Source organism: Mobula hypostoma, chromosome 4 (assembly GCF_963921235.1).
Source record: "Mobula hypostoma chromosome 4, sMobHyp1.1, whole genome shotgun sequence".
NCBI classification, from domain to species: Eukaryota; Metazoa; Chordata; class Chondrichthyes; order Myliobatiformes; family Myliobatidae; genus Mobula; species Mobula hypostoma.
In genome coordinates this window covers 166,634,463-166,660,334 of record NC_086100.1, presented here as the reverse complement: position 1 = coordinate 166,660,334, position 25,872 = coordinate 166,634,463, and the positions used below count along the sequence as shown (strand labels likewise).

General features: G+C 41.6%; 1 protein-coding gene across 2 annotated transcripts; it reads right to left on the bottom strand.

The window, feature by feature from the left end:
* Positions 1-154: 154 nt before the first annotated feature.
* Positions 155-25,526, bottom strand: LOC134345743 (protein TBATA-like). Of its 2 annotated transcripts, XM_063046900.1 has the most exons (9): positions 25,512-25,526; positions 21,773-21,948; positions 19,375-19,587; positions 18,736-18,818; positions 16,344-16,499; positions 12,783-12,864; positions 11,032-11,203; positions 2,672-2,715; positions 155-1,805 (listed from the first exon to the last, which is right to left on the bottom strand). In XM_063046900.1, the coding sequence occupies exons 1-9, from the start codon at positions 25,514-25,516 to the stop codon at positions 1,621-1,623; spliced, it is 1,116 nt and encodes a 371-aa protein (XP_062902970.1). In that variant the 5' UTR covers positions 25,517-25,526; the 3' UTR covers positions 155-1,620. The 2 variants fall into 2 exon arrangements, with proteins under 2 accessions (XP_062902970.1, XP_062902971.1); XM_063046901.1 differs by lacking the exon at positions 2,672-2,715 and having other exon boundaries at positions 1,726-1,805.
* Positions 25,527-25,872: the final 346 nt, after the last annotated feature.

The window sequence follows — 25,872 nt, the reverse complement described above, 5'->3', positions numbered from 1 at the left end:
CCATTTATGAATACAGTAATAATCAAGTCTTACTATTAATTCTTTGATTTCAAAGCAATATGTTGAAGAAGAATGTCCATAATAATCATAAACACATGTATTAATTTAGTCGTAGCCTAATCAAAGATTCTCTGTTAAATTTATCTTGAAATAGGAACAACACTTGGATTACTTTTATATAATGGGAAGATTTTGCTATATTTGCATGGAAGCATTAAATGATGGGCTGCTAGAGAGAAGGTGCCATTCTCAAAACAAGAACAAATTGTTTCAAACAGGATTATTCTAGAGAATGACAAATGCAAGAACTTCCAAAGTAATTCCTGTTAAATTATTCACTGTATTCATGTATTCAAATACATAGGAACACAAATTAAAGTAAAGAATAAAAGAGAAATTAGAACCTTAAGGGATGTAGATAGTCCTCTGAACTTGCAGTAATAGTTGGTTTCGCGTGGGTTAAGGTGTACAAACGTTTGTATTTCTTGTTGAGGTTGGGTTAAGGAACACAAAGTGTATCCAAGTATATACCAAGTTGCAGTCAACAGAATAATCATTTTGCTTTGTTAAGCTGTATTAAAAGGAATAGAGTTGTTGGGCTTCCAATCATTTGGAACACCTTCATATTCCAACGATGCAGTTGAGGGATCTAAATTCACTGAATGTTTGAATTGCAAGCTATATTAGTCCTTCTGATTATAAAAATGATCTGATTGTCATAACAAAAGCACAGCAGATATGGGAAGGATGTTTCCCCATGGTGGGGGAGTCTAGGACAAGAGGGCACAGCCTCAGGATAGAGGGGCGTCCATTTAAAAGAGATGGGGAGGAATTTCTTTAGCCAGGAAGTGGTGTATTTGTGGAATTTGTTACTGCAGGCAGCTGTGGAGGCCAGGTCATTGGGTGTATTTAAGATGGAGATTGATAGGTTCTTGATTGGCCATGGCATCAAAGGTTACAGTGAGAAGGCCAGGGAGTGGGACTGAGGAAGGAGAGAAAAAGGATCAGCCGTGATTGAATGGCAGAGCAGACTTGATGAGCCAAATGGCTTAATTCTGCTCCTATGTCTTATGGTCTTGTCTTTAAGGAAGAAAAGTAATTGTCTTTATAGGTCTAGTCTATACATCACTCACATCCCATAACATAGAGGTCTCCAAATGATATATCTAAGTGAGTCACTGGGCTAATGGGTATTTAGAGTTGGGTAATAAATGCTGCCAGCAATATCTTAAAATAATTTGCAAGGAGAGAGAATTAATATCAGCAATAACTTGTAATAATATATTGAAATAACTTTTTAGATAAAATGCTTGTATTTTTAGTTTTGTTGTGCAGTGAGAAAGACATGCCATCTTTAATGCTACAGTCACAGTACAAGTACATTCGTAGGATAGTAGCCACATTGCTATGTTATAAAACCAAAATTGTGACTCTAAAATTCCTTAAGATTACTGCATTTCCTTTGCAGTAATGTGCTTGGACCTATCTGTAATTTAAATTGAGGAAGTTGGATGACATAATCTGCACATTGATACTTCCATTAACTTCAAAAAAAATTTACTTCTAACAACTCTGCAAGCTCATTTGTTGCAAACTGCTGAAGGGGTATGCAATTTTCTTTCAAATTTTATATAAATCACTCTTACTATGACACAATTTCCCTTCCATTATAGGTGAAGAAGGCACATTGAGAATTTTCCTTATATCTCCAAGTGCTTTTGGCTTCTTTGCAGTTTTACTCTGTGAATTGTATTGGCAAGAACGAGGCGACTTTTTGTTTTCCAGAACATTGAAATCTTTTTTATCTGAAACAGTAAAATTACGATAAATGTGATACCAGCTTGATTAAAATCACAGAAAATTCATAGCACAGAATGAGGCCATTTAAGACTGCAAATCCTTGTTAGTTTAATAAAGGATTACCCAGCCAAACTCCACCTTCCTGCACTGGGTCCCATAGTCCTTTAGGACATGGCTCTTTAAATACACATTCATGGTTAAATTGGATGAAAATACGAAAGTTTTCAACATCCTTTCAGGCAAAATAAGGACAGGCTGGTCAAAGGTTGTGAGCAAACTAAACATCGTCATGTTGAACCTGTTGGGATCCATTCTAATCAAGTTAGTCAGTGAATGACACAGTCCCTTTAAATAGCTCAGGGGTGTTCGTTCATTTTAGAAATCGCTCAGCTATTAGAATGAGAGCCACATGCTTGTCAGTACTGAGACAGTGGTTCCACCAGGCAGATGATAACTGCAGAGGTCTCATTCGAAAGGAGAATTTTGTCATCATGAGATTCATCTTTGTCTCTCATAACTCTATGGCCTATAAACTAGTAGTCGATCAAAAATCATGTCTCCAATATAGTTATTATTAAAATAACTATTATTTTAAAATGTTAGACCTGAAGATTACCATTCAACCATTGTGACTGTGTTGGAACTTTGAAAGACTTTCCACTTTGCCCCCATTTCCTCTTGCCCATCTCCACTGGCCTGCCTATTCTCTGCTTACCTTAAATGCAATCATTTCAGCTCTGATCAACCCATGGTGCAGTCTTTCCTTCCATTAATGGTTTATTAAGTTGCTTCTTATTATAACTAATCCCTGTTTAGATTACTAAAACAGGAAGAACCCGTTGTTTGAGACCTTGCATCAGAACTTGCATACCTGGCTCCTTCTCCAAGATTGCCTCCAATCTCTGCTGTTGAGACCTGTAACAGTAAATTCCTTTAGTTCTAATCTTTTGAAAAAAAAGAGCAATTTGTATTTGAGTATCTTTGTATGACTTCAGATTTTCATAGATCCTTTTTATCCCCAATGAATAACTTTTGCTTTAACTGTAAGTAATGTTATAATGTAAAACAAAAATTGGTGGACAGCAAACTTCCACAAACAGAAATGACCAGTGTGTTTCAGCAGTTTTATGCTGGTTGATCAAAATTTAAAGTTTTATCTGTTTTTATGCCTGACTATCAGAAAGATTGCAAAGATGGAAAAATAGGATCAGAGTTGTACAGCACAGAAACAAACCCTTTGGCCCAACTTGTCCATGCTGACCTTTATACTCAGATACACCGATCCACATGACCTCCACTAAGACCATTTCCTTCTATGCCTTGCTACTTATGTTTCAAAAATCTTCTTAAATATGTGTGTAATCCTCCCATCACAGTTTATTAACTCACACACACAAAATGTTGGAGGAACTCAGCAGGCCGGACAGCATCTATGGAAAAGAGTACAGTCAATGTTTCATGCTGAAACCCTTTGGGAGGACTGGTTAGCTTACTCTGGCTAACAGCCACAAAGGCCATCTTCAATAAGTAACAGTTACATCTCAAAAGGAAAGTTGGAATGTTCGGATGAGGGAACGTAAAATTAATTGTGAATGCTCTGTAAATGCTGCCCCATACAAAGTTATCACTCACTTAGAAATAACAGTCCTTACACCAGCATAAAATTAAAATGGAAATAGATTTACAGGTATTTCAACTCTAACAAACAGTTAATAGAAAAAAAAGTAAAAGGGCCTAGTGCAGATAAACCAGTCTAAATGTACACGTTTATGTTGGAGCTCATTTCTGGTGTAGTCGGATGCTTTGCTTTGATTACTCACACACTGAACCCAAGTCCTGTGTGAAGGACACCAGCCACAGTTTGAACTTCCCTTGAAGACCATTTCAAATGAACTGGCTAACTCAGGAGTATTGACACTTCCTCCTTAGAACCATTCGTCTGCTCAAAGCACTTCTTACGACATGCTGTCTTCCGAGTGGCATTCTGTGAGCATCTTCCCTTGTGCTCTGCTCAACACCTCCTACCAACAACAAACCCAAAAACCAAACCACTGTCCCTGAGAAATCTGATGCCGCCCAGCTCTCTCAAATGTCCCATTGCACCGCACTGGATAGAATGTTACAGCATATTAACAAAACAAACCCAGTTGGCTGACACAACATTCCTAGGCTGAGCAAAGGACTCCTTATCTCATTTGAAGCCAAAACACTAGTCTTTGAAGCTTAACTAACAGAACACACTATTAAGTAGAAGAGCTGCTAAAAGCACTACAATATTTATCAGTAGAAATACAGTAAACCATCTTCTTAACCAGGGCATTACATTCTCCGCCCACCAAAAATAGATATGTCCTCCTGACTTTGTAAGTCTTCAGAACTTATCAAACCATAATTAATAACCTGGTATTCAAATGAATTTTGTGATTTCAGGACCACCACCCCCCTGCCATCCATTTGTAAATGGAAGCACTGTTTCTCACTATTGGGATTGACACAACACTCTGTTTCCCAGGTGCATCATATGCCAGCCTGTCTGGGGGGTTTCTGACTCTGAAACCTCCTTACATCATCTTAAGCTTCTTCACCCTCAGCCACACAATGTGACTGTTCCTGTTTACTTGAGGATGCCTCCCCCTATCTATCATTTGTACTTTCTGGCAACTCAGTTCCTCCTGGCCCCTGACCGAACTCAGCTTCTTTCAGTTTAAGCAGGTGCTGCTGAACATCTTCAACCTGCATTGGTGCTAACTGGCAAGACCTCCCTTGGAAAGGGGGTACTATGTCACTCTAGATACTCCTCCAGGATGTAACTTGACAGGTTTAGTCTGGGTGTACCAAACAGTTCCTTGTTACTGCTCATCATCCTCATTAGGAGGAACTTGCACCTCCTCGAAGCAGCTCTGAACACTAGGTGAATGAACAAGGTTTTCCAAAAAATTATCTCCATTTCTCTCCTTGCATGCTTCCACGAGCCTTCTCACAATGGGAGCATTTGTTCCCAGAAGAATGGAAACTTCACCCTTTTCAACCAGATCTGGGCAGACCAACACTGGTGTGGCAATAGTCTCAGCTACTCCAACATCTGCTTCCGAAAACTCCAGTTTCAATGAGAATTAACCATCATACTGGTAATCAACAGCACTAAGCCCCCAGTTCTCAAGGGCACTGAGTGGTGTCAATAATATATCTGTCAAATACTGGTCATAAAAGGATCTAAGGAGTAAAGTAACTTGAGAACCTGTGTCAAGTATGGCTCTAGCATAAAAACCTTCAATCTGTACGAATACATCAGAGCTTGGTCCCACTGAACCTTCAGGAATAATGTTTTGACCTTTAGAATTTCTAGTGATACACTGATTGGAACGTATTCTCTCCGAGATGCCAGTCCGTTCCTTCACTGGATCCCTCCGTAGTTTTGCTTCATTTTTCTCTGTTTGATTAACCACTGACATACATTTCAAAGATTTTCCTGTCCCTCTCATTTTCGCTTGAAATGTACATCTTTTCCACAGTTGTAAATGAAACTACCGGTCGTCTCTCTAGTCAAAAAACCCTTTTTAGCAGCATTAGTAAGTCTTCTTAGTAAGTCCTACAGGTGGGTCAGGTTTCCTAACAGACATGTCACGTTTAGTTGAAACATTAGCAGACATCCTGCGAGTCAGCTCAGCTCGAAGGTTTTTCACTTGATTCCTCAAAAGCTGTATCTCTGTGGTATCACTGAAGTCATTACTCAGATTTTGGAAACATTCTGCTCCTCAATCATATTTTCCTCCTCTCTAACTTCTCTGTGTAACTCAGTAAAAGATGGAGGAGGACGCATCTTGTTGGTCATTGGAATGCCTGGAGCAATCATGTCATGTGATAGCACACCCTTCACAACTTGCATCACCCTCAAGCAATTTCTCAGATAGATGGATGCTCCCTTTGTGGCACAAACAGTGCAGCAGTTTCTCCAACCTGAAAAGGTAGGCAGAAAGCTTCTCTCCTTCCTCCTAGAATGTGTGCCTAAACTTCATCATAAGATCGGCTGAACTTTCAGTAGTGCCAAAAGCATTTTCCAGAGTTTGCATATAGTTAGTTGACATGGCTAAAAGATTTTCTGCCTTTAGGAACCTCACTATATCAGCTGCCGGACCCTTTAAACTCTCTACCAGCCTCTGCTTTTTCATCTTATCTGAGCACTGCCATTCATCCAGTAACTAAGATGTTTGCACTGCCCAAGCCTTATATTCTTCTTGCCCATCGGGTGTGGGCTTGACGCCAGAGCACATTCTCAGCCTCCGATCACGTTGGCATTTATCAACCAGTGGTTAGTTGCTGAAATCAGGTCAGAACTTTTTTTAAGATTAGATTAGATTATGAGGACACTCAGTCCTCGTTTATTGTCATTTAGAAATGCATGCATTAAGAAATGATACAATGTTCCTCCAGAGTGATATCACAAGAAAAAACAGGACAAACCAAAGACTAACACTGACATGACCACATAATTATAACATATAGTTACAGAAGTGCAAAGCAATACCGTAATTTGATAAAGAACAGACCATGGGCACTGTAAAAAAAAGTCTCAAAGTTCCGATCAACTCCCGCTAGTCCCCGATAGCAGGCGGCAGAAGGGAGAAACTCACTTCTTGGAAGTACCTGACCACAGCTGACTCTGAGTCTGTCCGAGAACTTCGAGCCTCCGACCAGCCCTCCGACACCGAGCACCATCTCTGCCGAGCAATTTAAATCAACTGCTGAAGGACTCATTAGACCTTTCACATCAAACAACTCCTTTCCCTTGCATCACAGAAAAGAGAACTTGTCGTTGAAATCTTCACTCTCAGCTACATTCCTTCTGGCCATGGCCTTGTCTCTCCAAGTACCCCTATCCTATTAGGCAGTGTGACTTCAGTCACATCAATGATAGTTGTATTGCACCCAATCTTAATCTCCATGGCATCCATAATAAAGTACCTTAATTATGACGCACCTCACTTTCCACAAAGCACTAGTTTAAACACTGGTTCCAACACACAAATAAACCGCTTAATTAATCCTTATACCGCAATGGATCACCAGATGAAGCCCCCAAAAATGTAACCCTCTCGCCACATCTTGTAATGAACCAGACTCATGAGGTAACTCTAACAGCCATGTTACTCATACAATGCCAAGTCACGGTGAGAAAGCCACCTTCAGTAAGCAACACACATCTAGGATCAGTATGATTCAGGTTCTGCCCAACAGGAAAGTTGGAAAGCTCCAATGAGGGAATGGAAATTATGGTGAATGCTGTGTAAGTGCTGGCCCATACAAAGTTCTCACTCGCCCAGAAATAACAGTCCATACACCAGCATAAAATTAAATTGGAAGTATATGTACAGATTGGAGCAGGGGGCAGGGATTCAGATTTCTGGATCATTGGGACCTCTTTTGGGGCATGTGTGACCTGTGCAAAAAGGACGGGTTGCACTTGAATCCCAGGGGGACCAATATCTTGGCAGGGAGGTTTGCTAAGGCTACTGGGAGAGTTTAAACTAGAATTGTTGGGGGGTGGGAACCGAACTGAAGAGACTGGGGAAGAGGCGGTTGGCTCACAAATAGAGAGAGCTTGGGGACAGTGTGTGAGGGAGGATAGGCAGGTGATAGAGAAGGGACATGCTTAGATGGACGGATTGAGATGTGTCTATTTTAATGCAAGGAGTATTGTGAACAAAGTGGATCAGCTTAGAGTGTGGATCAGTACTTGGAGCTATGATGTGGTGGCCATTACTGAGATTTGGATGGCTCAGAGACAAGAATGGTTACTTCAAGTGCCGGGTTTTAGATGTTTCAGAAAGGACAGGGAGGGAGGCAAAAGAGGTGGGGGCATGGCACTGTTGATCAGAGATAGTGTCACAGCTGCAGAAAAGGGGGACGTCATGGAGGGATGTCTACTGAGTGTCTGTGGGTGGAGGTTAGGAACAGGAAGGGGTCAATAACTTGGTGTTTTTTATAGGCTGCATAATAGTAACAGGGATATCGAGGAGCAGATAGGGAAACAGATCCTGGAAAGGTGTAATAATAACAGAGTTGTTGTGATGGGAGATTTTAATTTCCCAAATAGCGATTGGCATCTCCCTAGAGCAAGGGGTTTAGATGCGGTGGAGTTTGTTAGGTGTGTTCAGAAAGGTTTCTTGACACAATATGTAGATAAGCCTACAAGAGGAGAGACTGTACTTGATTTGGTATTGGGAAATGAACCTGGTCGGGTGTCAGATCTTTCAGTGGGAGAGCATTTTGGAGATAGTGATCATAATTCTATCTCCTTTACAATAACGTTGGAGAGAGATGAGAACAGACAAGTTAGAAAAGCGTTTAATTGGAGTAAGGGGAATTATGAGGCTATCAGGCAGGAAATTGGAAACTTAAATTGGGAACAGATGTTCTCAGGGAAAAATACGGAAGAAATGTGGCAAATGTTCAGGGGATATTTGTGTGGAGGTCTGCATAGGTACGTTCCAATGAGACAGGGAAGTTATGGTAGGGTACAGGAACCGTGGTGTACAAAGGCTGCAATAAATCTAGTCAAGAAGAAAAGAAAAGCTTACAAAGGTTCAGAGAGCTAGGTAATGTTAGAGGTCTAGAAGATATAAGGCTAACAGGAAGGAACTTAAGAAGGAAATTAGGAGAGCCAGAAGGGACCATGAGAAGGCCTTGGCAGGCAGGATTGAGGAAAACCCCAAGGCCAGAGATGTGAAGAGCAAGAGGACAAGACGTGAAAGAATAGGACCTATCAAGTGTGACAATGGGAAAGTGAATGGAACCGGAGGAAATAGCAGAGGTACTTAATAAATACTTTACTTCAGTGTTCACTATGGAAAAGGATCTTGGTGTTTGTAGTGATGACTTGCAGCAGACTGAAAAGCTTGAGCATGTAGGTATTATGAAAAAGGGTGTGCTGGAGCTTTTGGAAAGTATCAAGTTGGATAATTCGCTGGGACCAGATGAGATGTACCCCAGGCTACTGTGGGAGGCGAGGGAGGAGATTGCTGAGCCTCTGGCAATGATCTTTGAGTCATCAATGGGGACGGGAGAGGTTCCAGAGGATTGGAGGGTTGTGGATGTTGTTCCTTTATTCATGAAAGGGAGTAGAGATAGCCCAGGAAATTATAGACCAATGAGTCTTACTTCAATGGTTAGTAAGTTGATGGAGAAGATCCTGATAGGCAGGATTTATGAACATTTGGAGAGGTATAATATGGTTAGGAATAGTCAGCATAGCTTTGTCAAGGGCAAGTCGTACCTTACGAGCTTGATTGAATTTTTTGAGGATGTGACTAAACACATTGATGAAGGTAGAGCAGTAGATGTAGTGTATATGGATTTCAGCAAGGCATTTGAAAAGGTGCCCCATGCAAGGCTTATTGAGAAAGTAAGGATGCATGGGATCCAAGGGGACATTGCTTTGTGGATCCAGAACTGGCTTACCCACAGAAGGCAAAGAGTAGTTGTAGATGGGTCATATTCTGCATGGAGGTCGATGACCAGTGGTGTGCCTCAGGGATCTGTTCTGGGACCCTTACTCTTCGTGATGTTTATAAATGACCTGGATGAGGAAGTGGAGGGATGGGTTAGTAAGTTTGCTGATGACACAAAGGTTGGAGGTGTTATGGATAGTGTAGAGGGCTGTCAGAGGTTACAGTGGGACATTGATAGGATGCAAAACTGGGCTGAGAAGTGGCAGATGGGGTTCAACCCAGGTAAGTGTGAAGTGGTTAATTTTGGTAGGTCAAATATGATGGCAGAATATAGTATTAGTGGTAAGACTCTTGGCAGTGTGGAGGATCAGAGGGATCTTGGGGTCCGAGTCCATAGGACGCACAAAGCAGCTGCGCAGGTTGACTCTGTGATTAAGAAGGCATACGGTGTATTGGCCTTCATTAATTGTGGAATTGAATTTAGGAGCCAAGAGATAATGTTGCAGCTATATAGGACCCTGGTCGGGCCCCACTTGGAGTACTGTGCTAAGTTCTGGTTGTACAGGAAGGATGTGGAAGCCATAGAAAGGGTGCGGAGGAGATTTACAAGGATGTCGCCTGGATTGGGGAGCATGCCTTATGAAAACAGGTTGAGTGAACTCGGCCTTTTTTCCTTGGAGCGACAGAGGATGAGAGGTAATCTGATAGAGGTGTATAAGATGATCAGAGGCATTGATTGTGTGGATAGTCAGAGGCTTTTTCCCAGGGCGAAAATGGTTGCCACAAGAGGACACAGGTATAAGGTGCTGAGGTGTAGGTACCGAGGAGATGTCAAGGGTAAGTTTTTTAATCAGAGAGTAGTGAGTGCGTGGAATGGGCTGCTGGCAACAGTGGTGGAGGCAGATACGATAGGCTCTTTTAAGAGACTTTTGGATAGGTACATGGAGCTTAGAAAAATAGAGGGCTATAGGTAAGCCTAGTAATTTCTCAGGTAGGGACATGATCGGCACAACTTTGTGGGCCGAAGGGCCTGTATTGTGCAGTAGATTTTCTATGTTTCTATTTCAACTCTAACAAACAGTTAATAGAAAAAAAGTAAAAGGGTCCAGTACAGTTAAACCAGTCGAAATATGCACATTAAAATTGGAGCTCATTCCTGGCATAGTCAGGTGCTTCACTTTGATTACTCACACACTGAACTCAATTTCTGCAAGAAAGACACAGCTACAGTTTGAACTTCCCTCGAAGACCATTTCAAACAAGCTGGCTAACTCAGGAGTATTGACACTCCCTCCTTGGAACCATTCGTCTGCTCAAAACATTTCTTACAATGGGGTCTCTCTTTCAAGTGGCATTCTGTGAACAATCTTCCCTTGTGCTCTGCTCTGCACCTCCTGTCAACCAAGAACCCAAAAACCAGACCACTGTCCCCCAGAAATCTGATCCTGCCCAGCTCTCTCGATTGTTCCATGGCATTCCACTGGACAGAATATTACAGCACATTAACAGAACAAACCCAGCTGGCTGACACGACATTCCTAGACAGAGCAAACTACTCCTTATCTCAGCCAAAGCCAAAACACTAGTGTATAAAGCTCAACTAACAGAAGACACTGCGTTTGCAGAAATGCTGCTAAAAGCATCACGCCATAGCAGTAGAAATACAATAAAACAGGTTCTTAACCAGGGCATTACATGTGAAAATGAGGAAGTATGGATCATGTAGCGTGAGTTATATTTGACTTTATGGAACATACAGTATAACACAAAGGATGATACTGACCGTGCACGGCGTCTCTCACAGGCAGTTGGTGCTCGGAATATTGCTTCTGGGTCTTCAGCTGTCTGGTGCAAAGCTGAACCTTCCTTCGACACAGTGCAGCCCGGCCCGTTTGGATTTGCGGACCTCATATTCGCCATTGCCATACGAATCATATCCAACACCACTTCTTTGTCTAAGATAAGATGAAATGTGGCAGGGAATGTAATTGACAGAAAATGTGTTATTTTACAACTTAAACAGGCTGTGCTCAAAATTCTCTCATGGCGGATATTGGAAATAGCAGCTACATTGTTTAAACCAGGTAAGGAATATTACAGTGCTTTTATTTAGAATGCTTTAAATGTAATAAAGCATCCCTGTTGCTTCACAGAGGTGTCACTGAATAAAGCTAAGTTTATACCAGGCAAAGGAATTGGAATTCAAGCAGATGGCCAAAGATAGATCCAAGTTTCTTCTAGTGTTAGAGAGAAGCGGTTTGTAATTCTGTGTTATTAAAGTCTAAATGCATGTTAGCATAATTGCTAGTGACAGGGTGAAGGACCTCTTTGTCCAGGATGGTGCCGAGCTGCTCACATATTGCAGGAAAGGAAGATCTGCACTTCAGGACACCTAGAGTCAATGAGAGCCAACCTTGCTTCCATTGCACAAACTTGCAGGGCATTTTCCATCCCTCCTCCCAATGATCACCACATGTGTAGTGTGTTATAACAAACATGTATTTAAGAAATATCTTAAATTTGGTTCTTCTATAAATGATAATAATCAATTTCACCAACCACCCCCCACCAGCTGCCCTTTCAACATTCCAAAAGGAACTGTGCCCCTTTGCAACTCACTGAGCCACTCCCATCACCTGCAATGGCACCTCTTCTCACTCTAATTCCCCATGCAACTGCAGCAGATGCAGCAATTTTATCTCTTTACTCTGCACACTTCAGGGACCCAAGCAGTCCTTCCGGGTGAAGGACTACTCAATCGCACTTCTTCCAGTTTACTGTACTATTCATGACGTGGTCTCTTCTATAGTAGGGAACTCTTAACACAGATTAGGATACAGCTTTGTAGAATATCTTCATTCAGTTCAAGAGGGCGAATCAAGGCTTCCACCATCCCATTCCTACCATTACTTCTCTGTTTTCCACCTCAACAATGCCTAACTTAAGCTTCATCAAGGTGCACACTTCATCTTCTGTCTGGGAAAATGGCATCCCTCAAAATTTGATATTGAACTTTGCATTTTCAGGTAACCAGGTCTTTTGCCTCTCCACAGATGTGACTCTACCTCTGGGTTTAAATTTATTTTCTTGCTCTTTTCTGACACCAGCTATCAATTTTTAAAGTCGATGTTCCCTCCAACAACCTTGGTCTGGATCCTATCACAGGCATTCCCTGTCCTTCCACACAAATACTCTCTGCAACTTAAAAGTGTTTGTTTTCTCATTTTCCAGTTCAGATGAATGATCTTTGACCCAAATCATCAACACTGTTTCTCTCCCACTGCTTCCAGTATTTGCTCTTTTTGTTAGTGTTAGGAAGTACCTTAGTGTATTTGTGAAAGCCACCTGGTGTTAAGGACTGAAAGATATGAATTTATTTAACACCTTTCATGAAGACATCCCGAAGTACTTAAGAGCAAATAAAGTATTTCAGGTGAGAAGTTTGTTGTACTTCATGAAACAAGTGTGGAAGTTTCAACAGAAAGATAATGTCTTACCAAGGTCACTCTAATATTCCTGGGTTATGTCACAAACCTTTCGGACTTGTCACAAGTAACCATTGCTGGACTGCTTGAAGTGAGTCAGTCTGTAGGATCTGAGATAGCAGTTCCATCACCTGTAAAGAGCAGTACATTACACAGAAATATTGTTTCACCAATCCCAATACACCTTCCTGCTGCCAGTACTATGACAGTTTGTTGTGGTGGGTCACAAGTGGCTGTGAATTGAGCATCCAAATGGAACACAGCCTCAGTGATACAGGGTAGCCATAATCCTTTACAACATCTGCATTTAATTCTTGTTTCTCTTGTCTGTCCTTACTGGGTTATCACAATGAATTAAAATGAATCACAATGAATTAAGATGGGTGTGATGATTCTTTTAGTCATTGGGTAATAGAAACATAGAAACATAGAAAATAGGTGCAGGAGTAGGCCATTCGGCCCTTCGAGCCTGCACCGCCATTTATTATGATCATGGCTGATCATCCAACTCAGAACCCAGCCTTCCCTCCATACCCCCTGACCCCTGTAGCCACAAGGGCCATATCTAACTTCCTTTTAAACATAGCTAATGAACTGGCCTCAACAGTTTGCTGTGGCAGAGAATTCCACAGATTCACCACTCTCTGTGTGAAGAAGTTTTTCCTAACCTCGGTCCTAAAAGGCTTCCCCTCTATCCTCAAACTGTGACCCCTCGTTCTAGACCTCCCCAACATCGGGAACAATCTTCCCGCATCTAGCCTGTCCAATCCCTTTAGGATCTTATACGTTTCAATCAGATCCCCCCCTCAATCTTCTAAATTCCAACGAGTACAAGCCCAGTTCATCCAGTCTTTCTTCATATGAAAGACCTGCCATCCCAGGAATCAATCTGGTGAACCTTCTTTGTACTCCCTCTATGGCAAAGATGTCTTTCCTCAGATTAGGGGACCAAAACTGCACACAATACTCCAGGTGTGGTCTCACCAAGGCCTTGTACAACTGCAGTAGTACCTCCCTGCTCCTGTACTCGAATCCTCTCGCTATAAATGCCAGCATACCGTTCGCCTTTTTCACCGCCTGCTGTACCTGCATGCCCACTTTCAATGACTGGTGTATAATGACACCCAGGTCTCGTTGCACCTCCCCTTTTCCTAATCGGCCACCATTCAGATAATAATCTGTTTTCCTATTTTTGCCACCAAAGTGGATAACTTCACATTTATCCACATTAAATTGCATCTGCCATGAGTTTGCCCACTCACCCAACCTATCCAAGTCACCCTGCATCCTCTTAGCATCCTCCTCACTGCTAACACTGCCACCCAGCTTTGTGTCATCCGCAAACTTGGAGATGCTGCATTTAATTCCCTCATCCAAGTCATTAATATATATTGTAAACAACTGGGGTCCCAGCACTGAGCCTTGCGGTACCCCACTAGTCACCGCCTGCCATTCTGAAAAGGTCCCGTTTATTCCCACTCTTTGCTTCCTGTCTGCTAACCAATTCTCCACCCACACCAATACCTTACCCCCAATACCGTGTGCTTTAAGTTTGCACACTAATCTCCTATGTGGGACCTTGTCAAAAGCCTTTTGAAAATCCAAATATACCACATCCACTGGTTCTCCCCTATCCACTCTACTAGTTACATCCTCAAAAAATTCTATGAGATTCGTCAGACATGATTTTCCTTTCACAAATCCATGCTGACTTTGTCCGATCATTTCACCGCTTTCCAAATGTGCTGTTATCACATCCTTGATAACTGACTCCAGCAGTTTCCCCACCACCGACGTTAGGCTAACCGGCCTATAATTCCCCGGTTTCTCTCTCCCTCCTTTTTTAAAAAGTGGGGTTACATTAGCCACCCTCCAATCCTCAGGAACTAGTCCAGAATCTAACGAGTTTTGAAAAATTATCACTAATGCATCCACTATTTCTTGGGCCACTTCCTTAAGCACTCTGGGATGCAGACCATCTGGCCCTGGGGATTTATCTGCCTTCAATCCCTTCAATTTACCTAACACCACTTCCCTACTAACATGTATTTCGCTCAGTTCCTCCATCTCACTGGACCCTCTGTCCCTTACTATTTCTGGAAGATAATAAAATAGAGAAACAAGCCCACTCTTCCATATTAACCAAGATGCCCACTCAATCCTGTCCCATTTTCCCATATTTGACTCATATCCCTCTAGCATGTCCTTTCCATATACTTAACCAAAGGCCTCTTATATATAGTTATTGATCCTGACTCATCTATTCTCTCTAGCAGTTTGTCCCATATATACACTACCCTCTGTGTGAAGAAGTTGCCCCTCAAGTCCCTTCTGAGTCTTTCCCCCTTCACCTTAAACCTACGCCCTGTAGTTTTTGGTTCACTTTACCCAGGACTAAGACTGCATTCAGCCTGTCTGTGCCCCTCGTGAATTTTAAACCTGTATAGGATACCCCTCAATCTCCTACGCTGCAAGGAATAAAGTCCTAACCTGCCCAATCTCTTAATTTAACTCAGACCCTTAAGTTCTTGTAACATCTTTGTAAATTTTCTTAGCACTTGATGCAGCTTTACGATGGCCCTCCTATAAAAGGGTAACCTGAATTATACACAGTTGACCGAAACTGTACACTTTTGAAGCAATACAACAGATATATCTTCTCCTATTATATTAGAGGATGATAGAATCCCTCAGAGTTCACTTCAGAACTGTTCGTTGTTTCTGAAGTAATCTAAAAAAATTGTTTAACAACGAGACAAGGCTTGGCTTGGCTGTTGAAGTCGAGTTTCCTGTCATATACACTAGTACAGGTACAGTATATGCAGGTGCAATAAAAATTTACTTGCATCAGCGTCACAAGCAGCATTCACAAGAAATTTACACACAAAAATTAAATGCTACAATTTAGCAACACTATGACCACTTTGATCACTCTGTGCTAAAATGTATGTTTTTTGTTCTAATTGTCATTCTTCCTTGTAAAAATTGTGTATATTAAACATAATATAAACATTTTTTACAAGAAAGAACACAAGTTTATACAATTTGGTACAAAGTGATCATAGTGTTGCTAAAATGTAATGATTAGGGTTTTGTCAGTTGGTTCAAGAAGAGAAGGGAAGCAACTGTTGTTGAACCTGGTGGTGTGGGACTTCAGGTGACTACTATGTATTGTTGCCAGTGGACATTGGACATTGGAGATCTCCCATGTGGATAAAGTGCACAAACCCAAGATATCAATGATAATAGATCAATTTGTGCCTGTGGTAAGTGGTGCATTACACCATACACGTGCAGGTTTATCAGCTGAAGGCTCTCTGTGATCACAACCACTTGCATCTACATTCATGTCGTCACATCCTTGTGACAGATGAATAGAGCCACTGATTAACACCACAGTAAAGCAATGGTACTGTATGTATATCCAAAGGTACAGCACTCCCTCAGTACTGTGCTATGGATGTCAGCCTGAACCTCTGGATTTTTGAAACCACAGCATTATGAGAAAGTCACACCAGTAGCTATATTTCAAGTTGTGATATTGGGTTTGGCAGGCAATGTCACCAAGCTTGGACCAATAAATTGCATAACACATCGTAGGAATACTCACAAGGATTTCACGTTCAGTCTCTGAGAGCACCGGTCTCACACCTTTGTCGGTTCCAGTATGCGAGCTTGGTCTGTAGGAGTTTCGTGATACTGGCCGTGATGGTGAGAAACAAAGACTCCCCCTCTCACCCGAATACTGGCTGGCCCATTTCTCTTCCTATTTTAAAAATAATTACATTTTAAATTGGTTCAATAACTTAATAGAGAGTGTATAACCATTCAAGAAGTCTAGGTTAGATGTTGAAAACACTACTTCAGCCCAGGACAAAAATTTAAATACACTCTCAAGTGATCATCTTCACTACTAAAGAATTCTTTGATTACATGCTGAAAAGAGGAAGGTGTGATCAATATCACTGAAATCATGGCTGACTTGTGATACAATTCCCACTTGTTCTCTATACCCCTTTGGTCAACAAAAATTTAATTACTCATGGATTTAAAATTACCAGTTGACTCAGAATCATAATTTCTAAACTGCTAGCAGCCCCCCCCCATATTAAAATGGAACCTGGCCACTCCTGGACATCCAGTGTTGTTTTCTCCCACCATGACCTCTAAACCTAGACTCCTCAAACCTGCAGGAACCTTCTTTATATGGATTATACCAAATTTCAACCTTTGTACACCTTATAGTTTTAAATTCTCAGGAACACTGTGCATTGTTTAACATTCCTAGCCAAGGAAAATATATTGAAGTGTAACATTTTAATTTACTTGCATAGGCCAACTAAATTCCAATTTTCCATGTGTCCTTTGTGTGAAAAGGGGTACCTTGATGTCACTGAGCTACTTGGACATTCCCTTGCTCTCTGTCCTCCCACCAGAGGAAATGGTTTATACTGTACATAGCCATTACTTATTGCTTCACACTCTTCAAGCTGATCCTTCCTCAGCTTTCCAAACTCAAGTGAATAGAAGCCCAGCTTATGCATCCTGCACAGAAAAACAACAAATTGCAAATACTGCAAACTGAAGGAAGACAGGAGATGCTAGAAATACACAACGGGTCAGGAGAAAGAAGAATGGGTTAACATTTCAGGATTTGTTAGTACTACAGTTCTTACTAAGCAATTTATTGTTATGAAACCTTAATGTTATAATTAATTTTTTTCAGCTCCTAATCACATCCCAGCTGGGATACTGCGTTGGTTTCCAGTCCCTATAATATGATATCATTTGTATTTGTTTTCCATTGCTACCACCATATTGATGAATCTTCTGTGCAGGGGTTTATCAAAAGTCTTCTGAAAATATAACCACACCACACTGCTGGTTCTTTCTTTACCTATGTCCTCAATGAATTAGTCAAACCTGACTTCCTTATATAACTTATACTGATTCTGCCCAATTCTGTGCTTACTTTCTAAATGTTCTACAGAATAATCTTCATTGTGGAATTTTGTTAAATATGAAGCTAGAAATTGCTGTTCAACTTTTAAAAAAATTCTCAACACACATAGGGGTGAAAACCTGCTCATTAAAGTGAGGGACATTAATGCTGGGGATTGAACTTCCACCACAGGTACTATGGTTGCTGACTCCATTTGGATGAAGTCTAAAGTTTTCACTACATGACCTCCACTTTCCCATTGTTACCCACCTCCTAGTAGTCACCAAACACATCCATCTTCATGATGCCCAAAGTCATTCAGAAAGCAAACATACTCTTCATTATCCAAATGATTGGCTTTCATCTTCAAACAAATGGCCTTTTTATATCCAAACTTTTTTTTTGCAAATACAAGGAAAATTTATTTGTTTATGAAAATGATCATTTTAATTTCTTGATTGTTTTTCTCATAGTACTTCCTTTGGACCAACATAAAGCAATCCTAGAGTGTTGGCAAGCCCAATGTACATATTGGGTGATACTTTACCAAATAGGTGACAGGATGAAACTAATTTAGATTTACACAAATTCTTTGTTAATAACATTATTTTCAAAAGATATTTAATCACTCTACATTCACATATCCAGGGATCCAGTGGGTAAAACCCAAAGCAGTTTCTCTCTTTTAAGAATGTGTTTCCAATCATTCTTATTTTGAACCTCACTCAATGTGCATTTATTTTCTTTATGCCTCTAGAATTCTTTCAACAACATGCAAATCCATCAAGGAACTCAACGAATAACACAAGCACATTTAAGAATATCATACAATATCAAACATTTCCCAAGAATCTTGTACTTCTGCAAAACCTTTCCCTATGTCCAAATCCACATTAAAACCCATGAGGTATTTGGTTTTGAAGTGTAATTGGTGTGGTAAGGTACCCATGTTTAAGACAGATATGAACATCAGGAAATGAGGTAGATTTCAAGAAGGTTAAGTTTGTTTTTTTGGTTGATGTTCTACTGATCAGTATTAGGTAAAAGCAGTGCAAATCACCTCTTTTGCTTCTGTTCCTGGTTCAGCTAAGAATTCCACTCTGGCAGTTAGGTCCTTCAGTGCTTCCTTCCAAGCCTGGGAATCTAAACAAAAATGTAGTCACATAAATAATATATAAAACAACAAGCCTTAAATTTCATTAAAGAAATTCCTCCACACTCAAAGAAACTGATTTTTGAGAAACAAAACTGGCACCCGTACAAAAGTTGTGGAAGGATTAGAACCGTCGAAAGGAACTCTGTCCCAGAAATAAAATACTGCAGATGCTGCCTATCCAAATTGAAAACAAAATGCTGGGAATATTCAGCTGGTTAGACAGCGTGTGTTTTAAGTCCATGACATTTCATCAGAATGATTCTGAAATTTCTTAATGTCCAGCAGGGTCTTGCGATCATAAAAATATGTTTAAAAAAGACAACCCCTTTGGTTGACCCTGTAGAAACTGCTGTGTCCTACCAGGAACTCCACATGGACGGCATGAGAAGTCATGACAGAATTTGGGTTGCTAAAAGGCACTAGCTCAACCCACTGTGCTATTATGCTGCCTGATTTATTCAGGACTCTGTAACAATGAATGGACTACTCATCCCCTCCAGCTCTTTCCTCTCCCCGCCCATCTTTGGTCTCATTAGTACTCACATAATAATCTGATGTCAGGTTGTGACTCTTCTTTACACGGGAACAGTGGCAATCCTGTGATGAGATGTGCCGGATATGGAGGTGTGACTGGAATATTGGCATTGATTGGCCGCTTGGGTCGGAGGAGCTCTTGTTTAGGTGTTTGTGACCGGCCTGGTACTTTGGGGCAAACCGGATCATCATCCACCTTGCATACCAGTGCATTGTTCAGACCTGCAACACAGACATAAAGTAATATAGCATGGAAACAGGCCCTTCGGCCCAACCTGTCCATGCTAACCAAGATGCCCATCTGGGCTTGCCACATTTGCCTGCATTTGCCCCATGTTTATCAAAACTCCTCCCTTCTATGTACTTATCTAAGTGTATTTTAAATGTTATTATTGTATCTGCCTTTAACCACTTCCTCGGGCAGCTTATTCCATATTATTGCCAGCCTCTGCAACTCGGGTCCCTTTTAAATTTTACACATTACACCTTAAAACTAAACCCTCTAATTTTACAAACCTAAGCCTCTAGTTTTAAGTTTTCCTTGCCTTGGAAAAAGCATATGTACACTCACCCTGTCTATGCCCCTCATGGTTCTATCAACCTCTCATAATATCACCTCTCAATTTCCTACACAATAAAGGTGTCTGAAGAGATGTTTCAGCTGCTAAGAGTTTTGCTGATTATGATGTCCACAGAGGCTAGAGTGTGCCATCATTGTAGTTGGGTGACACAGGCAAGCATGCAAAGCTGAAGGTCAAATAGACACCTGTTTCCCTGTAATTCTGGCCTACTATGACCAAGTATTTTTAGAGTCAGAGTATACAGCCAGATACAAGCCCCTCGGCCCATTGATTCCTTGTTGTCCATGGCACCCACCCAGCTAGTCCCAATTTCTTGTGTTCAGCCCATATCCCTCAAAGCCTCACCCCTCCATGTTCCTATCCAATTGTGTCTTAAATGATACTATTGTACTACCGACCTCAACCACAACCTCTGGCAGCATATTCCATTTACTCCCTGTCCTCCGCGTGAGGAAATTGCCCCTCAGGTCCCTTTTAAATCTATCCCCTCTCACTCTAAACCTCCGCCCCTGGTTTTAGTCTCCCCTACCCTGGGGAAAAGACTGTTACCATCTACCTTATCCATGCATACATAATTTCAAACACTTTGGCAAGGCTATCCTCGTCCTTCTATATTCCATTTTCACTGAATTATACCACAGATTATACAAACAGCTGATCCCATCACAATTCAGTCCATTATTTGTGTCACAGGAGGCTGCTCAGTCTACTTTACCTATATCAGTTCTTGGCAAAAGCTCTTCTTCTGATATTTACTCCCTTCGTATATTGTTATCCAATTCTCTTTTGGAAGCTGCCCCTGAATCTACCCTTTCAGGCTACGTATTGTAGCTCACAGTGACCTGCTATCTGCCAGTGGCTTTAACTCAATGCTTACTAAACCCTCCCACTGCCAGATAGAATCATAGAGATGTACGGCACCGTTTCCCTTCACCCCCACGCTGACCTTTGTGCCCATGTACACTCATCTCGTTTGCCTACATTAGGTTTATAGTTCTAGGTCTTGCCTGGTTAAGCATTTCTCTAAATGCCTCTTAAGCACAGCAGTTAGTGCAATGCTATTACAGCTCGGGGGCGTTCCAGAGTTCAGAGTGCAATTCCAGCATTATCCTGTACGTCTTCCCTGTGGAATGCATGGGTTTTCACCAGGTCCTCTGGTTTACTCCCACATTCCAAAGACATACCGGGTGGGTTAATTGGTCATTGTAGCTGGTGCTGTGGTTAAGTTAGGGTTAATTGGATTTGCTGGGTGTTGCCGGGGAGCAAGCCTCAAAGGGCCTACTCTACGCTGTATTGCTAAATAAAATAAAAAATAAAGATAAAATGTATCCGGTTCCACTACCGTCTCTGGTAGAACATTTCAGATATCAACCACTCTCTGCGAAAGAACAAAAACGTCCCCTCTGATCCCCTTTAAAACTCCTACCTCTCACCTTTAAAGTTATGACCCCTCTTGCTTTACACCCTTCGACAGGAAATAGATTTTGACGATCTATGCCTCTCAGTCTTATTTACCTCTGCCAGGGGGCCATCTCTCAACCTCGCTCACTCTGGGTAAAACAAGCCCAACCTATCCAGTCTCCCCTTAACTGAAGTGCTCTGTCTAGCTGAATCTCCTCTGAACTCCTTCTGCATCCTCTGTAGTATGGTGACCGGAACTGCTGTCAACAGAGGTGAGGAACCGGTGGTTTGAGAAGCTGTGATAATATCCCAGCTCTTTTCAGTACAAGGAGTTCTACTTTATCCAGTTGTCCCAAAAGTGTATTTTCAAAAACTCTGATGGCCCTGATGGGTTTTAATAATTACTGTGTAGCAGCATGGGTTACCTCTGATGTGATAGACCCTTCTGGGATGAGGATTGTTACGGGAATAGAATGAAGAGTCGACGTAGTACTTGCAGGTCTTGGGTGTTGCAGGTCTATTGTTGCCCAGCGATGGTAAAGGTAGCCCATTCCTGCTTTGTGCCAGCAGTGGTTCAATTTGAAACTCATTTTCAAAATTACTGAAAGATAAACCGTATTGTTAGCCACTAACGAAAACACTCAGCAGATCTGACAGCGTCTATAGAATAAGCAGCATTTCAGGTAAAAGATCCAGTATTGGAACACTGTCAAACTTAGTTTTGCAGCAACTAGTCATTAGTCATTGGTTTATTATTGTCACATGTACTGAGGTACCACGGGGGGAGAAAACTTTGTTTTGAATGCCATCAGACAGATCATTTCACCACAGCATTGCATTGAGGTCGTACAGGGAAAAGCAGTGACAGAATGAATGGAAAATAATGTGTTACGGTTACAGTGAAAGTGCAGCACAGGCAGATAATAAGGTGCAAGGCCATAATGAGATAGATTGTGAGGTAAAGAGTCAATTTATCATACTAGAGCTCCATTCTGTAGTCTTATAACAGTGGGAAAGAAGTATTAAATTTTACAACTATGTACCCTATAAAAAGCCAGTGTGCATTTATACAGAACAAATTTCTTGGTGTTCACCTGGCGGAGAATCTCACCTGGTCCCTCAACACCAGCTCCATAGCAAAGAAAGCACAGCAGTGTCTCTACTTTCTGTGAAGGCTGAGAAAAGTCCATCTCCCAACCACCCCCCCCCCCTATCCTCACCACATTCTACAGAGGTTGTATTGAGAACATCCTGAGCAGCTGTATCACAGCCTGGTTCGGAAATTGCACCATCTCGGATCACAAGACCCTGCAGCGGATAGTGAGGTCAGCTGAGAAGATCATCAGGGTCTCTCTTCCCGCCATTACAGACATTTACAGTATACGCTGCATCTGTAAAGCCAACAGCATTGTGAAGGACCCCATGCACCCCTCATACAAACTCTTCTCCCTCCTGCCATCTGGCAAAAGGTACCAAAGCATTTGGGCTGTCACGACCAGACTGTGCAACAGTTTCTTCCCCCAAGCCATCAGACTCCCTAATACCCAGAGTCTAGACTGACATCTACATCATTTATTATTATTATATTGTAATTTGTCCTCTACTGTGCCTATTGTCTTGTTTATTATTTACTGTACTGCCCTGCCCTGCACTGTTTTGTGCACTTTATGTAGCCCTGTGTAGGTCTGCATAGTCTAGTGTAGCCTTGTGTTGTCTCACTTAGCCTAGTGTAGTTTTGTGTTGTTTCATGTAGCATCGTGGTCCTGGAGGAACGTTGTTTTGTTTTTACTGTGTACTGTACCAGCAGTTTGGTCAAAATGACAATAAAAAGCGACTTGACTTGACTTGAACACACAAAGAAGCTGTAGGAACTCAGTGGGTCAGACTGTGGAGGGAATGGACAGTCAATGTTTACGTCAAGACCCTTCATCAGGATTTCCTGAAACATCAGCCGTCCATTTCCCTCCATTGATGCTGCCGGGGTGGTTGAGATTGTCCAGTTCCTTTGTATGTTGCTCCAGATTTCCAGCATCCGCAGTCTCTTGTGTGCATTTGTGCATTTTCAAGGGGGAAAAGATGTCCCCATAGACTTCACGGAAATACCACAAAATACCAGTCTCTCTCAGCAAATGTAATTAGTACAGACGGAGGTCCTGTGAGATAACTAAATGTGATCTAATGTGATCTTGAAAGTCAAGAGAAGAATTTTTAAAAATAGAGGAAATTGTAAACCAGCTCATTAACAGTCCTGATAAAGGGCTTGGCTTGAAATGTTAACTGTTTATTCCTCTCCATAGATGGTGCAGGACCTGCTAAGCTCCTCCAGCATTTTGTGTGTGTTGCTCATTGACATTGGTGGGCCAAAGGGCCCTTTTCGATGTTGACTCTGTAAAAAAGGATCACGTTTTTAAAAAAAGTAATGATATGCATGCAACCACTGCAACAAGTTGCAAACATCCATCTAGGGCAAGAAGAAAATGTTCATGTTGTTACAATTGCCAAGGAGATTTCTGTAGTTTCAAAGTGGAATCTGTTTACACAGATTCTTTGAGGGGGTAATTTAACAGCAACTGATTAATGTATTACTTAATTTCTATAAAGTTATGAGAAGGTTAGAAGAGTGGAATAGGAAGTGTTCACTTTCTGAAGCAACAAGGTCAGTGACCAAAGGAAGTAAATGCAAAGTAACATGTTGAAGAACAGAGGAAAACTGCATTCCTCAATAATAACCTGCTATTCCCTCTGTGAAAAGGTGGTGGAGGAAGAAATACTAATAACATTTAGGACGTGAGAGCCCCTCACATACCATACCCTACAAGGCTGTGGACAACAAGATAGAATGACAGTCAGTGCTCCTGCTCTCGGCTTCAGTGACTGGATTCACTCCTGCCTTCCAATGCTAATTGTATAAAGTTTGTATGCTTTCCCAATGACCACATGGGTTTCCCCCCACTCCTCCAGCTTCTTCCCACATCCCAAAGACATGTGGGTTGGCAGGTTAAGTATCTACTGTAAATTAGCCATAGTGTGTGGATGAGTGGTAAAATGAAGGAGAAGTTATTGGGAATGTAGGGGGAATGAGAAACGGGATTAATGTAGGATTGGGTGTAAATGGGTGGTTAACAGTCCAGAGACGGCTGAAGAGCCTGTGTACATGCCCTAACACAGACAATTCTGGGATACTGACAGGGAAGATGTGGAGAAAATACTTTATAGGTGAGACCAAAACTGGGGGCCATAATCATACAAGGTGAGTAATTAATTTGTTAAAACTTTTTTAACAAAGGGAGGACAAGATGGCAGCATGACGCAGCTCACAGCAGCCACTCCGGTGGTGATGTCTGTTACTTGTCAAGTAGGGTGCCGTGCACAATCCTGATTTGATGGAGACGGACGTGAGAGCACGGAGGAACATCTGGTGAAACTTCTGAAATGCCTGCTACGCTGCTGCTGCTACTGTGTGGTCCAGAATCTCTGGAGGAGAAGGGCCCGAGTCCTCGGCTTTGCTTGTTGCTCGACGGCCGGGGCAGGGTCGAAGCACTCGGCAGAGGATGGTGCTCGGAGGGGCTGGTCGGAGGCTCGAAGTTTTCAGACGGACTCAGAGTCTGCTGTGGTTGGGTGCTTCCAATGGTGCTACATTGGCAAGTTAGCGGCGCTTGGAGGTTCATGGCGGGGAGAGTTTCTCCCTTCTGCCGCCTGCTTGAGACAATGAGTCTATCAGGACTTTGAGACTTTTTTACCGTGCTCATGGTCTGCTCTTTGTCAAATTATGGTATTGCTTTGCACTGTTGTAACTATATGTTATAATTATGTGGTTTTGTCAGTTTTAGTCTTGGTTTGTCCTGTGATTTTTTGTGATATCATTCTGGAGGAACGTTGTATCATTTTTTAATGCAAGCATTTCTAAATGACAATAAACGAGGACTGAGTGTCCTCATAATCTAAAAAAAACAGAGCGAAAGAGTTGTATGACAGAAAAATGTTTAAAGAGAAACTAGACTAACACAGAGGGAAGAGAGGAATAGAATTGAGGGAAAAGGTAAGGAGAGAGGAGCCTTGCATGGAACACAAACACAAGCATGGAGAAGTTGGACCTAATCCAGGGTTGTACATTCAATGACATTTTATATATAAAAAAAATGTAGATAGAAGATTCAGACTTACCTCATTTTGAAATTGGTAGGTCCCAATTGAAAATTCATTGCTGGTGTCATTATAGCCTCAGACATGATTCACACCACTGCTGAGGAGTAAGAGGAAACAGAAAATGAACTCACGGTTAAAACACAATACAGAAACTTGCTGTGTGCTAACCATGGCAACACTCGGTGTTAATGTATAATCTCCAGAGTTTATACTGTAATTCAGGGTCTACAAGTATCATACTTCACACTTGTCACTTTCCAACCTCATTGCTGAAGAAATGACACGGCAGAGCAATGAGAATATTGGAGGAGTAGGGCATTCCAATAGCCTGGCAGCCTCTTCTTCAATACAGTTAGATAGTAGCTGATCTATTGTGCCA

What these genes read in the sequence shown, in the direction of transcription:
- LOC134345743 (XM_063046900.1), bottom strand. An exon ending in AAGGGTCTATCACATCAGAG is followed by an intron (nt 19,588 to 21,772) that starts GTAACCCATGCT and finishes TCTGTGTTGCAG; the next exon opens with GTCTGAACAATGCACTGGTA. An exon ending in TGTGAGAGACGCCGTGCACG is followed by an intron (nt 2,716 to 11,031) that starts GTCAGTATCATC and finishes TTACTGTTACAG; the next exon opens with GTCTCAACAGCAGAGATTGG.